The sequence below is a fragment of the Bubalus bubalis genome, chromosome 1 (assembly GCF_019923935.1).
Source record: "Bubalus bubalis isolate 160015118507 breed Murrah chromosome 1, NDDB_SH_1, whole genome shotgun sequence".
Lineage (NCBI taxonomy): Eukaryota > Metazoa > Chordata > Mammalia > Artiodactyla > Bovidae > Bubalus > Bubalus bubalis.
In genome coordinates this window covers 154194184-154211507 of record NC_059157.1, presented here as the reverse complement: position 1 = coordinate 154211507, position 17324 = coordinate 154194184, and the positions used below count along the sequence as shown (strand labels likewise).

General features: G+C 34.3%; 1 protein-coding gene across 1 annotated transcript in view; it reads left to right on the top strand.

Annotated features, from left to right (window-relative positions):
• Positions 1-17324, top strand: part of RSRC1 (arginine and serine rich coiled-coil 1) — a 350213-nt gene that overhangs the window by 237659 nt on the left and 95230 nt on the right. The window contains exon 6 of the mRNA XM_006079554.4: positions 2494-2545. Within this exon, the coding sequence (XP_006079616.2) occupies positions 2494-2545 (52 nt within the window). The remainder of the gene's footprint in view (positions 1-2493; positions 2546-17324) is intronic.

Sequence of the window (17324 nt, the reverse complement as noted above, 5' to 3'; positions counted from 1 at the left end):
TCACTGGTTACTAGGATACTCTGAACTGTATACTTCATAATTCTGAGACCTGCTAGTCAGAACATCATTTCCTTCTTGCCATTCTAGTTATTTCATGATGCACAAAGTATCATGTTTCTACTGTGTCTGTTAAGTCGATGGCAGGGTCACAGACTGGGGATTGAATCTGGTTCTGAGAAGAACTGTTTGTTCCACACACTATTTGGTCTTTTAGGTGACTTAAAGTCTTAGGAAAAATCAAGAAATTTGATGACCCTAGACTTGCATTTCTGCATAACAGTGAGTTGTTGCTGAGTTCCAGCAGCTTTGTTTAGCTGGGCCATGGGCTCCACAGTTCTGCACATTTACTCTGTTCCCTCAAAGTGATGTGAGATGTTGTGAAATTGTTGTCATCATTATAAATGTTTGTGTTAGTTGCTTGACTCATATAGGCAGTTTCCTTTATAACTGTTACAGAGATCATATTCAGTAGATATCAGTTTTATAACTTCATAAAACATACTTACATATCTTTTTTTCTACAGACATATACAAAATATCCTTTTTGTTTGTTAGCTCCTTCTTCTCTCATTTTCAATCAGTCCTTTCATGTTACCAATTAAATTTTTCTCAAATCTAGTTTTTCCTGTCCAACCTTACTATTCCTGCACCACCCCAGGCCCTCATCAACTCTCACCTGAATTTCTTTAATTGCTCCCTAACTGAACTCCTTGCCTTCTGTTTTGTTCTTTTCAGTTCATCCTCAAATATATTGCTAGAATGATGTATCAGAGTGCAGATCTCATCTCATCACCCCACTGTTTCAAATTCTCCCAAGTCTATGCATCTTATATGGCAGAAGTCAACAGATTTTTCCTTAAAGATCTAGGTAGTAAATATTTTAGACTTTGCCAGCCATAAGTTTCCTACCACAAACAATTGACTCTGCTGCTGTTGAGTTGAGCACGAAAGCAGCTATAGACAATACATAAACAAATGAGCATGTCTGTGTTTCAGTAAAACTTGTTTACAAAATCAGGTTTAAACCATAGTTTACTCCCTCTCCCATGATATAAAAGGTTCTCCCTGTCTTCTTTGCCGATGCATCTACCACTTTCCCATCATTTGTCTTATAGGTTATTCAGAAGCACCATTCAAATTCTTACACCTTTCTGAGCATAACATCTCCTTCCTGTATCCAGTTTTATAATTATTTTCAGGCTGTTTTTCTACAAATTGCAAAACATTCAAATATATCTTGGAAAATATTAATTCTCAAATAATAGTATCCTATATAAACATGATATTATTCAGAAACTTATTGTAAAGTCTTAAGTATTTCAGTTTTTAACAGATCTTTCATAAAAATCATAAGCTTGATACAATCCATGTTATAGTTTGCATACTGTCAATATATATTATCTGAAAATCTCAGAATAAGGTCACTCGTAGGAAAGTATTTTCAACATTATCATCTGTATTGAATCAAAGTTCATTGAGAGAATAATTTTAAGAACATTAATGGGAACTGATAGCAGTAATTCACATTGTGTCTTATCTTTATCACAATTACTCCTTTCAAATACTGTGACGAAAGCAGGAAATATTTGGTTTTAGAATATAATATTTGCCTAAGGTATTGGACTTTAAGTTGATATTTATATAGGTCATTTTGCATGTTTCCATAGAAATAACACAACCTGAGAGTATGTTGTTAAATGTGTTGATTTTGCCTCATTATTAAATTGCCTTTCTTTTGCCTGTTGCTGACTGTACAAGTTGGGTAGTAGATAAAACCTATTCCAGTAAAAAAGAAAAAGAAAGAACTTCATTCTTCACACTTTTCATTATAATCTTCATAATAATGAAAAGTTTGATTCGATTACTAGAGTGAGAAAGTAGATTGGTAGAGCTGCTGTGATGGAATTTTGTTAAGGTGTGGGTTGATGTTAATACTGCTATTGTCACGGTCTTTGTAGACCAGGACCTGGGGACTGGAGTTGACAAGAAGAGGGATGCAGGGGACCCAAGTCTTGAATGAAACAAGGGTGCTTTATTTGCAGAAACGCACATTTATATATCTTCATAGAAGGCAGCTTTAGGCAGTAAAAAAATTGAGCAAAAACAAAGCCAAGCAAATAACAATCTTGAAAGGGCCAGAAAGCATTCCATATCCTGAGTAAGAGGGGCATAACTGAATAGATTACCTGTAAGTAAAAGGTCACTGAAGGGAGTCACTGAAAGGAATCCAAGCAGGTGCCCTTTCTCATGATCTCAGTCCTGAGAACTTCGTGCAGCTCTGCTTGTTCCTGTTTTCCAGGAACTGATAAGGAATAGAGTCCTTGAGAAGCTGCACACAAAAGAAGAGAATAACATATTGGATCCCTTAAAGTTGAATGTCCCCTGACAGATTATGATAAAGTTCACTAAATTTTCTGATACTCACATAATAATACATTAATTTAAAGCTCTGTTAAAACTGACTTGTATATGTTTTTTACGGTTGATTTTTAGCCACCAGCTGAACAGGCCAAAGCAAGACTGCAATTGGTTCTAGAAGCTGCTGGTAAGTGTAAATAATTAATTTTATTTAAATGAAAAAATGTGAAATAAATCCTAGCATTCTTACAGGTTTATCAAAGAGCAAACTACCTATTTTCATATAGCCTCACAAATTTATGACATCTATGTATGGTCATGTGTGCGTGCATGCTTAGTCGCTTCAGTCGTGTCTGACTCTTTGCAGCCCTGAGGACTGTAGTCCGCCAGGCTTCTCTGTCCTTGGGATTTTCCAGGCATGAATACTGGAGTCAGTTATGTCCTCTTCCAGGGGATCTTCCCGACCCAGGGATCAAACTTGTGTATCCTCTGCTTCTCAATTGCAAGCAGATTCTTTTACCACGGTGCCACCAGGGAAGTCCCATGTGTGGTCATATTTTAACCTCAAATATATATTGCTACAGTGTAATGGTCCTTTATGTTCTCATTTATAATATTGCTACAGTTTTAGTTTTAATTTTGATGAGATCTAGTTTATTGATTTTTTTGTTTTTTATGGACTGTTATTTTAGTGGCATGTTTAAGAAAAATTTTATACTTTTACATTTTAGATTTGAGAATGTGATCTATTTTGATTTAATTGTTGTATAAAGTGTGAGATTTAGATCAAGGTTTCATTCTAAAGGAAATGAGATAGAAGTCATTTAATAATCCTCCAGTTCAGTTCAGTTCAGTTGCTCAGTTGTATCCGACTCTTTGCAGTCCCATGGACTGCAGCACACCAGGTTTCCCTGTCCGTCACCAACTCCCAGAGAGTGCTCAAACTCATGTCCATCGAGTCAGTGGAGCCATCCAGTTGTCTCATCCTCTGTCGTCCCCTTCTCCTCCTGCCTTTGATTTTTCCCAGCATCAGGATCTTTTCCAGTGAGTCAGTTCTTCGCATCAGGTGGCTAAAGTATTAGTTTCAGCTTCAGCATGAGTCCTTCCAATGAATATTCAGGACTCATTTCCTTTAGGATTGACTGGTTTGATCTGCTTGCAGTCCAAGGGACTCTCAAGAGTCTTCTCCAACACCACAGTTTAAAAGCATCAGTTCTTCGGCGCTCAGCTTTCTTTATTGTCCAATTCTCACATCCATACATGACTACTGGAAAAACCATAGCTTTGACTAGACAGACCTTTGTTAGCAAAGTAATGTCTCTTCTTTTTATATGCTGTCTAGGTTGGTCATAGCTTTTCTTCCAAGGAGCAAGCACCTTTTCATTTCATGTCTGCAGTCACTATCTGCGGTGATTTTGGAGACCAAATGGTCAATACCAAAATCACATTGATTATATTCTTTGCAGCCAAAGATGGAGAAACTCTATACAGTCAGCAAAAACAAGACTAGAAGCTGACTGTGGCTCAGATCATGAATTCCTTATTGCAAAATTCAGACTTAAATTGAAGAAAGTAGGGAAAACCACTAGGCCACTGAGGTATAACTTAAATCCCTTACGATTATACAATGGAAGTGACTAACAGATTCAAGTGAAAAAATCTGATAGACAGAGTCCCTGAAGAACTATGGACGAGGTTTGTGACATTGTACAGGAGGCAGTGATCAAGACCATCCCCAAGAAAAAGAAATGCAAAAAAGGAAAAATGGTTGTCTGAGGAGGCCTTACGAATAGCTGAGAGAAGAGAAGCAAAAGGCAAAGGAAAAAAGGAAAGATATACCCATCTGAATGTAGAGTTCCAGAGAATAACAAGGAAAGACAAGGAAAGCCTTCCTCAGTGACCAATGCAAAGAAATAGAGGAAAAGGATAGAATAGGAAAGACTAGAGATGTCTTCAAGAAAATAAGAGATACCAAGGAAACATTTCATGTGACGATGGGCACAATAAAGGATAGAAACGGTATGAACCTAACAGAAGCCGAAGATATTAAGAAGAGGTGACAAGAATACACCGAAGAACTATACAAAAAAGATCTTCATGACCCAGATAACTACAGTGGTGTGATCACTCACCTAGAGCCAGACATCCTGGAATGCTAAGTCAAGTGGGACTTAGGAAACATCACTATGAACAAAGTTAGTGGAGGTGATGGAATTCCAGTTGAGCTACTTCAAATCCTAAAAGATGATGCTGGGAAAGTGCTGCCCTCAATATGCCAGCAAATTTGGAAAATTCAGCAATGGCCACAGGATGGGAAAAGTCAGTTTTCATTCCAATCCCACAGAAAGGCAATGCCAAAGAATGTTCAAACTACCACACAATTGCACTCATCTCACAGGCTAGCCAAGTAATGCTCAAAATTCTCCAGGCGAGGGAAGCTTCAATAGTACATGAACCGAGTACTTCCAGATGTTCAAGCTGAATTTAGAAAAGGGAGAGGAACCAGAGATCAAATTGCCGACATCCGTTGGAACATCAAAAAAGCAAGAGAGTTCCAGAAAAACATCTACTTCTGCTTTATTGGCTACACCAAAGCCTTTGAGTGTGTAGATCACAATAAACTGTGGAAAATTCTGAAAGAGATGGGAATACCAGACCACCTTACCTGCCTCCTGAGAAATCTGTGTGCATGTCAAGAAGCAACAGTTAGAACCAGACGTGGAACAATAGACTGGTTCCAAATTGGGAAAGGAGTACGTCAAGGCTGTATATTGTCACCCTACTTATTTAGCTTATATGAAGAGTACATCATGCAGAATGCCAGGCTGGATGAAACAGAAGCCAGGAGAAGTATCAATAACCTCAGATATGCAGACGACACCACTCTTATGGCAGAAGGCAAAGAGGAACTGAAGAGCCTCTTGATGAAAGTGAAAGGGGAGCGTGAAAAAGCTGGCTTAAAACTCAACATTCAAAAAACTAAAATCATGGTATCTGGTCCTATTACTTCATGCCAGTGATGGGGAAATGATGGAAACAGTGACAAACTTTATTTTCCTGGATTCTGAAATCCTCCAGTTACATTGGACTAGCTCATTGGACTAGTCTGGATACCATCTAATCTGAAAATCTCATGTGTTTTAGTATCTCAGTTGCACAATAATTTGATTTTAGATTACTTTGATTTTATGATACACAGATTCGTGTAGACACTAAATACTTTACCTTTTTAAAGATAAAAAGATTCATGTAATCTTTTAATTTTTAGTCTTAACGTGCTCTTTTAAAAAAATGTTACCTTTAATAAGTTGTTAAGATCAAGAATGAGATAAGGTGTTCCCAAATTTTAGACAGTGGACACTTTGGCTGAGAATACAAGCAGCTAATGCAAGAAATCTTTGAATTAATATGCACATATGTATTTTCTCAATGAATGATGAAAATATAACTACTATCATTAGGTAGTCTGAAATTACTTTTGATGTTAAAACAGAATTCTCATTTCCATTTGGAGACTATGAACTCTATATAGATCTATAAAAAGTAAAAACCTTTAAGAAATATGAAAAAAAGAAATATATACTACTTTAGTTATATTAGTTATATATATCTGTTTTAACATCAAAAGTAATTTCAGACTACCAAATGATAGTAGTTATATTTTCATCATTCATTGAGAAAATACATATGTGCATATTAATTCAAAGATTTCTTGCATTAGCTCCTTGTATTCTCAGCCAAAGTGTCCACTGTCTAAAATTTGGGAACACCAGTATAAATGATATACTAACTTCACAAATCACTAATTAAAGTAATTTACCATGTAAAAATGAATATTTTGATTATGAATTTCTATACCACTTCATATTATTTGAAAAATCACTTATTTTTATGTATTGATCTTACTTATTTTATCTTTCATTATATAGAAAACATGATACATTAAAATTTTGCTTACTATTAGTTTTTTAAACTTTGATTCTCTTATATATATACTATAGGATAGAGCTAGTTAATATGATTCTCTATTATTTATATACTATATGTTTATTCTTTATTTGCATTTTGCTTTGAAGAAATATTTCCAGTTCATAATTTGGGTATGAAGAAACTCTCATTTTAAAGGAAAATATTTATGCTGCTTGTCCAGAAAATACTTGTTTCTATTAACACAAGTATATAGAATTTTATTTGATAGTTTTACACATTTTCTTTATCTTTAAATATTTATCTTTGAAGCATATTATAAAACAGATCTGACAATACAAACCTCAGTATATAACTTGCTTATATCGGTCCCTGCTTTTTCATCCCTCATTTTTTAATTTAACATTCTAAATTCTATTAAGGATAAAAAGCAAGGTTCTATAATTTGACAAACATTCAAAATATTATGACAGTTTTCAAACTAAAAAACTTACATTGGCCCCTATAGGCAAAGGACAGACCTTAGCTAGATGTAGCATTATTTATTAATCATTTTCTTCTTATTGAACATTTATGTTGTCTCTACTTTGCTTCTTATCCATAACACTGTGATGTATATCCTGTTACAAATTTTGTTTTTCATATTTTAAATTATGATTTTGAAACTGATTGCTATAGAAATGAGTATGAAGTTAGAGGCTATTATTAATAATATTTAGAGTGGCTTTTTATACATTTTTGCTAAATTGTTTTACAAAAGGATTATTCTACTTTTCATACTGCTTAAGAAACCATTTACCAGATTTTGGGGTTTAATGCCAGGTCCATGACTGTGTTGGTTTATAACATGAAATAACATACTAATATACTTCTTTGAAAAACATCCATTACTGTTATTAATGACAACTTGTGACCTTGGAGAGGGGAAGCAGATGGATGGATAGGATAGCACTAAGTTGATATAGAACGTAACATCAAAGTTCTAGATAACTGTTTCAGTGGTGAATTAAGGTGTTCATTGAATTAAAAATCAATATATTAATAAGTAGGAGGGAGTAAGAAGAACTTGAGCTCAGTCTAGTAAGGCTTGTGGAAAAGACTAGCCTAGTCCTAAGACTGAGATAGCTGGATAACAAAGCCTGGTAGCTCCCATTCTCTCTCATTGGAGTTTACTTGAGTTCCCATGGAAAACACCCTCAACTTTGGGGCCTTAAAATTGGATATCAGGAAGAACTTGAGGCTGTATGCTAGATTCTTGAGCCAAGATTTATTTCAGACTTATAGTTAACGTAATCTCCTAGATAGAGTTCATATGTAGAAATCTTGCTAAGTCTTTTACTCTAATTGTGGGTCCCAGAAGAAAGTTTAATATATACCCATTGCATTGTTATTGATTTATTAATGAATAGTAATAATGATCTTGGTTTGGATTTAAAATATATTTAGAACATTTGGCAATGATTATTAATGGTACGATTTTGAAAGACGTGTGTGAGTAGAATAGCATTCAGACTTCCTAGGTGGTTCAGTTGTAAAGAATCCACCTGCCAATGGAGGCAACAGAGGAGACATGGATTCAGTTCCTGGGTCAGGAAGAGCCCCTGGAGGAGGAAATGACAACCCACTCCGGTAGTCTTGCCTGGGAAACTCCGTGAATGGAGGAGCATGGTGAGCTATGGTCCATAGCATCACAAAGAGTTGGACACTGAGCGACTGAGCACGAGATGAATGTGAAAAGAACATTAATTAAAATATAGTCACAATAATCACAGGGGTGTCTTGTGTGTTGTACCAAACATAAATATGAAGTCAGAGATTTTATTGTAGTTGTTATGATCATATTTTGTATGTACTAAACTGTTAACATTTTTATTCTTTGCTATGCTGAATCTTCAGATTTAGGTAGATTCTTTTCTCATATTCATAGCTAAAATGCAATTGAAATTAAGTTTCATGTCTCTTGTTTAACTTTTAATTTGAAGGTGATGTGAAGTTAAAGTTACATCTAAGGAGTTTTCTTTTTGTTTTTTCAAATGCAGTAGGACTCAAAAGCTTGTAAAACTATATAAATTGGTAAGATTGAATCTTTAAATTATAATCAGCTAATGATTTACTCTGTGATACTGAGTAAATCCAATTAAAAATCCTCTTGGCCATGATTTCTTTCTTTCATTTTAAAAATTGTGTTACATTCTCTTCTTCATTAAGATTGGTTCATTAGCATATTTTTCCCACTGCCAACTCTTTAGTCTAGACACCAAACAATCTACCCAAAGGTTAATCGTTACCTCCTAACTGATCTCTTGCTTCAATTCTGTTGCTTCTTTAGAGAGGGTGATGGATAATAGAAGGGTTCCAAGCCTGTTTCTACTACTCACTCATTCTGTGACCTTCAGTAGTCTAATGTTTATTTAGCCAAAACAGGGTTTTTATTTAATGCAATATGGCAGTTGTGCCTATTTTCTAGTTCACTGTAGTTCTTACTTTTTAAAAATAATTTATTGAAAAGAATTTCACATCATATAAAATTAAATATAATTTGTTTAAATTGCCAATTCAATGGCATTAAATGCATTCACAAAGCTATATAACCTCCTAGTTTAAAAACGTTTCCTAAGAAAAACCTCTCGCTTAATAGACAGTTTTTCTCCACTCTTATTACCCCCAGCTCCTGGCAATTGCCAACCTGCCCTTCATCTCTATGGATTTATCTATTCTGAATATTTCATATAAATAGAATCATACAGTGTATGACCTTGTATGTCTAGCCTCTTTTATTTAGAATAATGTTTTGGAGGTATATCCATGTTGTAGCATGTGTCAGTATTTTATTCCTTTCCATGACTGAATAATAAACAAATGTTATATATACCATTTGTTTATCCATTCATATATTGATGGACGTTGGGGTTTTATTCTACCTTTTGGCTATTGTGAACAATAAAAGCATATGAATGTACTTGTCCAAGAACCTGTTTGGAATTTTGAGTGGTGTACACCTAGGAGAGTGATTATGTGAGGTCATTTGGTAAGTCTTTGTCTAATGTTTGTAAATCCACCAAACTTTTCCATGGCAGCTGAAAAGTTACATCCTCACCAGTAGTATAAAAGCCCCCCACCATTGTCTCAACTAGACCGTGTAGCATATTTAAGTTACGTGTTTGAAAATGTGTAGGTTTGAAAATTTCTCTATACCTTATTTCCTAGTCTGTAAAGGGGGGAGTTGATAACTACCATATAGGGTTGTTGTGAAGATAAGTGAAGTACCTAGCCCAGAGTCTGGTAAGTGGTCGCCAGCAGAAAATTTTTACTTCTTTCTTACTTCTTGTGAGGGCCATTGCTAGGTGATTCTTCCTCAGCTACCACTTGGTCATGCTGCTCCTTTGCTCAGAATTATTCACTAGCTCTAGTTGCTTATAAGATCAATTTTACACTTCCTATTTAAGGTCCCAAGGTCTGTATGGTGGATTCACAGACTTTTCAAACATTTTTCTTAGAATTCATTTTTATACTTCTTCTCATTATTCAAGTTACTCATGTTCTTTTCTACCTGGAAATTTTTGCTTGTGATTTTTCCTCCTCTAGAAATCTCTTTCTTCTTCCTCTTTCCATCTCTAAGCACTTCAGTATTCATCTCAAATAACATTTCCACATGACTTCCCAGACCATTTCAGCACGTAATCTTTCTGTTCTCCTTTGAATTCTTTTTCTCTTTATCTGTGCACACCATTCATATTGATATTTACTCACATACTGCTGATACTAATATTTGTTTCATGAGTATTAGACTTATTTTCCCAATGAAATAAAACATTTTAAGGTCAGGAACTACGTCTAAAACTTCTGAATCTTTCCCAGGACTTCTTACAATGCCTATAGTGAGTGGTACTATACCAAATAGAATTCCAGCTATTAATCTTTGGTGTATTAGTTTGTGAAATAACGTTCTGAATAACTGCAGATTAAGCCTTTGGATGCTGGTGTGCTCATTTAAACCATTGTTTGGTGGATTTTAAATAAATAAATTAAGAAGTTCCCTGGTTTCAAAAGTAGAAGATATATGGCAATAATCTAACTTTTTAATCTTAAACGCTAAGGTACTACATGACAGAAGAGATAATGAAACATGATTATCCCACATAATCATGTGGAGGAAGAAGGAAGATAATGAGTTTACCTAAATATGTCTCAATCTCTTTTGCTGTCACTGTTGTTTGACTTGTTAGCACCATTCCAAACATTATTTTATTTTTCACAAAAACACAACATCATCTAATGCCAGGTATGCTCATAGGTCTGAAGGAGAATTTAGAGGAGAGACTTTTCCAAAACAGAAATATTTTCATCACTGAAAAAAAATGACACTTTTCACATCAGTTTTAAGACATAAATTTCTCTAAAAATCTCATTAATATTTTACTTTTAATAGAATTATTGACATTGCAACCTTTAAAATTAAATCTCTAATTTTATAAGAGAAATGGAAATTACTTTAATGCATGTATGGTAAATTGTGTTTATCATAAAATTTCTGTGTAATATTTTATTTTCTGAATATCTTCAACCCTTTTTATTGTGCTTTATAGTTTTCAAAGCACTTTTATAAGTCTTTTATCATTTGACTCACATCACTGCATGGAGAGCTAATTAACTCCATTTCTCAAATATCCTGAAAGCTTAAATGACTTGTAGAAGATCATATAGCTAATAGATGAGTAAACCAGGACTGAAATCCCGTGATTTCTGATTCCTTAGCTATTTTTGTCCATAGATTAAATCCCTGCATTATGTTGAGCAGAAAGAAGGGTGATAGAAAAATTACCAAATACATTATCTAGTTTTGTTAGACATAATGCTATAATTACCTCACAATAAAATATTTTCAGTCCTCAAGCAAGCCTTTGATTCTGAAATCAGTTGTTTTTTAATTGATAATGCAAAAAGATTAAAGTTTTAGTCAGAATAAGTTCTTTTCCTTAATAGGATGCTGATAGTAACTATAGGCAGAGAAGGCAATGGCAACCCACTCCAGTACTCTTGCCTGGCAAATCCCATGGATGGAGGAGCCTGGTAGCCTGCAGTGCATGGGGTTGCTAGGAGTCAGACATGACTGAACGACTTCACTTTCACTTTTCACTTTCCTGCATTGGAGAAGGAAATGGCAACCCACTCCAGTGTTCTTGCCTGGAGAATCTCAGGGACAGGGGAGTCTGGTGGGCTGCCGTCTATGGGGTCGCACAGAGTCGGGTACAACTGAAGTGACTTAGCGGCAGCAGCAGTTAACTATAGGGCTTCCTAGGTGACCCTAGTAGTAAAGACTCACCTGCCAATGCAGGAGACGTAAGAGACATGGTTTCAATCCCTGGGTCAGGAACATCCCCTGAAGGAGGGCATAGCAACCCTCTCCAGTATTCTTACCTGGAGAACCCCATGGACAGAGGAGCCTGGCAGGCTACAGTCCCTAGGGGTGCAAAAAGTTAGACACGACTGAAGCAACTTAGCATGCATGCATGCATAGTAGCTATATTTCTGATAACTTTGAAAAACTGAGGGCAGTGTTCTAGGATTACCAATGTTTTAGTCTTCACCCTAACTATGGACATGCATTTCAGTGACCCTTATGATAGAAGCTAATTAGGTATTATAAAACACAGAAGTTACACACATATGAACACTGTTTTGAGGAAAGTTGTTTTTAGGAATAAGCCAAAAGCTCCTCACTTCATCCCAGTTCTTCTGTGTGTTAACCTTGGATTTTCTTCTGTTAATTATCCATTATGTACCTGGAAGCCAAGTCCTAACCCTTTCTCTTCATAACCATGTAATCTTGGAAGTCCCAATACTTCTCTGAAGTCCAGTCTAGATTTAAATATTTGTAGTTCTGAGAATTACAAACGAGATTGCCATGATAATGTTGTACTGTTTCTGCCAAGCATAGAAAGTCATTCTGCCACCCTCATTTAAAGTTAACAGAGGTTTTGCTCCATAGGATTCTGACCATTGATCTCTGACTTCAAGAAATAGATGGATTTATTGTGAGAAAGGCTTTCAGGTAGAGCAAACCTAAAAATGAGAGCAAGTGATTTAAAAGACTTCTGTGTTGTATAAATAGTTTTCAGACTTCTTTTCTCCCCATGTAGGCTTTTGCTTGGTAGTCTAGATTCATATCCAGCTTCATCCACCAGATAACTTTGTGAGCTTGAGCAAATCACTTCCCCTTTGTTCTTCTTTATTTTCTTGTCTATGAAATGGAGACATTAATAATACATAACTAATGGGGTTGTTATATACTTTGAATGTGTTAACATTTGTAAAACACTTAGGACAGTGCCTGGTATGTAGTAATCATTCAGTAAATGTTAGCAATTATATGAAAGGCAGTATAGAATGATGGTCACGTTCTTAAGTCAAATAGCCTGTGTACTATTCCCAGATCCATTATTTACTGATGAAACCATGGGAAAATTGTTCAAGCTTGCTGAACCTCATTTCTTTCATTTAAGAAATGGGAATAAAAACATGTACCTTTAGAGTTTTATGAAAATTAAAGAAATTAATATAATAAAGTGTTTAGAACAGTTAACATATCACTGAACATTCTATAAACATTAGCCTGAAGGAGTGGGAGTAGTTTTTTTATGGCATCACCAGAATGGCATTATGAGGTAATTAAAGAAGAAATACTGGGCCAAGCATTCTTCTTGTACCAGCATATATATATATATATAGTTAGAAGAAGTTATCAAGAATTAAGAATTCATGTGCATTTTAAAAGAAACAAATGTATAAAACCTTAAATAGTTTTATTGGCTTGGGCATTGATTAAAATCTTTTTTTCATCAAATTAGTTTCTGCAAAATCATATTTCTTGAGAAATTCTACATAAAATTTAATAGCTTTAATGCCAAATCTAATTGATAATGTTAACTCCCAGTTTCCAATAATGAGCATGATTTTGAGTTTTGTGTTAATTCAAAGTGATACTAGTACTTCCTAAAAGAATTAAGTAAATTGCATTTTAAAAATATATTACTTGTTATAGCATCAATTACACATTTATATTTGAATGACCATTATTTATCCCTAATAATATTTAATAAGAAGAAAGCTATCAGTTAGAGTCTAACAATATCACAGCAACTTGCCATGTTTGAGCAGATGTTAAGCAGACAGTAGTTGAATGTTAATTTTGAGAGAGTGGTATGTTTAAGCCTAGCTGAAGTATGTTGCATGTGGGCTTTCTAGACTCGAGTACAATGCTGGGTCTCTGAGGAGAATTTTAAAGCTAAAACTCTTTCTTTTGGGTTCTCTATATGGACTCTCTCAAGTCAGTATAAAGCAGATCATCCCTAGGCTAAAGCCCTTCAGCTTTTGTTATTGGGCTCTGTAGACCTGTAATTAGGCCTCCTGGCAGGCCTTGCAGGCCAGTTAATGGTCATATGGAGTTTCTGTGAGGCAGACTGGCTTTGTATAAATCCTGGGTAGGAATATGTTTATGGGTCACTTCCTACCAGGACTGTGCTTTGTCCTTATGCCCTGCGGGCTGACAGGGAGCAGGTTCCCTTGACCATGGACTGTTCAGTTTGCAACTCAAAATCTACTCCACTAATCCCCAGTGTAAACAGAGGATTTAGAAGGGCTTCTGTCACTTACAGTTGCCAATTCACTTGGGTGTCTGTGAATTTATTTTTCCCCAGACTTCATTATTGAAAGACTGACAAATGTATAACATTTGGATATTTGCTTGTATATCAAGTATGCAGTTTCTTTTTCAATGGTTTTAGAATCCTGATAATAATCTACCTAAAACAGAATTATGTGTGAGTTTTTTTTTTTAATTAGGCTCCCTTTAATATTTAAGCCATTAAAACTTTGAAATGTTAACCAACATTTTCCTATAAGGGAAATTATAGGTCTGTTTTTATAAGAGTAAATAACATTATATAAAAAAATTTCCCAAAAAGTCATTAATAGATTTCAGATAAGTCAAAGAAATAATTAATTTAAAACTTCTATACTATATATTTTAGGTTAAGTAAAAATTTCATTTTAGTTCCACTTAAATTGTTTGTATCTGAGAGGTTTGAAAATAGGAATATCAGATCAGTATATAAAATTGCTCAATAAATATGCATTTCATGAAGTATTTAAAGAAGAATGCCATTTATTGAGCATCTACTATGTGGAAAGCATGTTTATTCATTTTCATGTATTATAAATATTTTAAATAATTGATACATGTTTCCTAGACTAGCAAAATATTTGGATTTTAAGAAAGTCATGATTGAGATTTCTTTTGTTTTCCATTTTATTTAATCTTTTACTTCATTGTTTTTTTCTCTTTGCTTGAATTATATTAAGATTTGGTTCTAAAATATGTAATTTCTGAGTGTGATTTGCAAAGAACTTTCGCCTGTCTTCCTATAAGCAAATTTTCTTTTCAGGGAAATCAAATGATGGATACTTTCCCAGGTCTCAACTAGTAAATCAGTGCTCAGTATTTTGCATTTTGTGATGTAAAAATGGTTCATGACAGATGTGGCTGAAAAGACCACATACGTAGACTGTATGATTTTAGTCTGGTGGAACTAATAGGATCACTCATTACATTTTAGACCCTGGGGTTTCTTTTTTCTTTCATTAAAAGAAAAAAAAAAACTGTTTAAATAGAGTGATCCTTTTTGTGTGTGAGTACAGCATCTTCCCCTAAATTTATGAAGAGTTGATGATAACAAACCCTCTTCCAAAAAAGCTTTTAATATTTATTTAATGTTAACTTATTTTTAATTGTTCTATCATTCCATAAAAATTAAGATTTTGTTCAATTTTTATAAAGGATTTCTTTTAATTATATATAGTAAAACTAGAAAATACATTCCTTAGAGAATCTAAGAACTGTGAGTTAAATAGTCATATATTAGAAATACATTTTTCAAATATTATAAATAAATTTTAGAAGTATGGAAATAATGACAACTAAAAGGCATCACAAGGTAGAAATTCTTGATGTTCACTTACAACTAGGAGAATCATAGCACAAAATATATTTATTGAAGTAGAAATATATTTATGATCTATTTTGGAATTCAAAAACTGGAGATTCCTGAACAGTATGAAGGCTCTGATCTTGTTTTAATTTTGACCAACGGTTCATTATTATATTGAAAAATACCTTGTTGATTTACATCAAAATGCTTATGGTGATTATAGTTTCTAGGTGGTGAGATTAAGGTGTTTTTGTTTTAATTGGCTTGTCTTTATTTTAGAATTGTAGCTGTGAATAAAACCTAAAGAGATGTAGAAAAGATTTAATTTAAACACCTTAAAATCCCGCCCCCCATTTAGTATGAAATTTGATAAGTTGTGCCAAATACGTAGAGTTGTGTGACTACCACCAAAGTTTTTAATAAAGGACATTCATATTACTCCAAAAAACTCCTTTTACACCTTTGAAGTCAATTCTCTCGTCTCTTCTCGGACTTTAGCAACCACTAATCTTCTTTATGTCCCTATGGTTTTGTTATTTTCAAAATGCCATATAAATGGAATCATACACTATGTAGACTTTTGTGTCACTAGTTTTTCACTTGGCATAATGCTTTTTAGATTTGTACATATTTTTGTGAGCATCAGTTAGTTCTCTTTATTGCTGAGTAGTATTCCATTGTAGTAGTATTCCACTGTCTATATCAGTTTGCTTATTCATTTAGTACTTGGTGGACAGATAGGTTGTTTGCAGTTTGTTTTTGTAAGTAAAACTTTTATGGATGTTTGAATATAAGTTTGTGTGAACACATAGTTTCATTTCTCTTGAGTAAATACTTAGAGTGGAATTCCTTGATTAATAATAAATATAGGTCTCTTCCCTGGTGGCTCAGAGGTTAAGCGTTTGCCTGGAAAGACCCGGGTTCAATCCCTGGGTCGGGAAGATCCCCTGGAGAAGGAAATGGCAACCCACTCCAGTACTCTTGCCTGGAGAATCCCATGGAGGGAGGAGCCTGGTAGGCTACAGTCCATGGCATTGCAAAGAGTTGGACACGACTGAGCGACTTCACTTCACTTCATAGGTCTAACTTTAATCCCAAACTGTTTTCTAAAGTGAGTGTACCATTCTTTGTTTCCACTGCAAAGTATGAAAGTCCCATTTGTTCCCCATCCTTAACATCACTTGATGGTGTTGTTTTTTTGTTTTTTTCTGTTTAATTTCAGGTATTTAATTAAATGTGTTATGCTTCATTGACTTTAGTGTGCTTTCCTATGGTGAATAATGAGATTGGGCATCTTTTGTAAAATCATTTGTCATTTGTGTACTTTTGTAAGGTATCTGCTTTTATCTCTTGCCCATTTTTAAAAGGAATTGCTTGTATTATTGGCTTGTAGAGTTATTTTTATGTTCTGAATACATATCAGATATGTAGTTTGTCAGTATTTTCTCATTGTCTATAACTTGGCTATTTTCTTTTTTAAATTAATTAATTAGTTAATTTAATTAAACCCTGGAAATTGAAACTGAAACAAAAAATCTAATGTTCACAATGTGGGATCTTAGTTCCCCAGCCAAGGATTGAACCCAGTCCCTTGGCAGTGAGAGCATGGAGTCCTAACAGCTGGACTGCCAGGGAATTCCTTTGGCTGTTTTCTAAACACTGTGTTTTTTTTTTTTTAATTAATTATTTACATATAGTGCAATACACCCTATTAAGGGACAGTTCTTTGATTTTTGACAAATGGAAACATTGTGTAACAACACCCAGCATCAAAATGTAGAACAATTCTATCATCTCTTATAATATCCCCATTTCCCTTTGTTGTGAACTCTTCCTTACCACCAATGTGTTGAATTTCAGTTTATCTGTTTTTTTCTTTTATATAGTGTGCTTTTAATGTCATATCTAAAAAATTTCTGCCTAACCAAAGAACACAAAGATTTGCTTTTATTAATATGTTTTGTTCTAGAATTTTCATAGTTCAGATTTTACATTTAGATCTATAATCCATTTAAAATTAATTTTTGTATATGCTGTGGGTTGAGGTTCTTT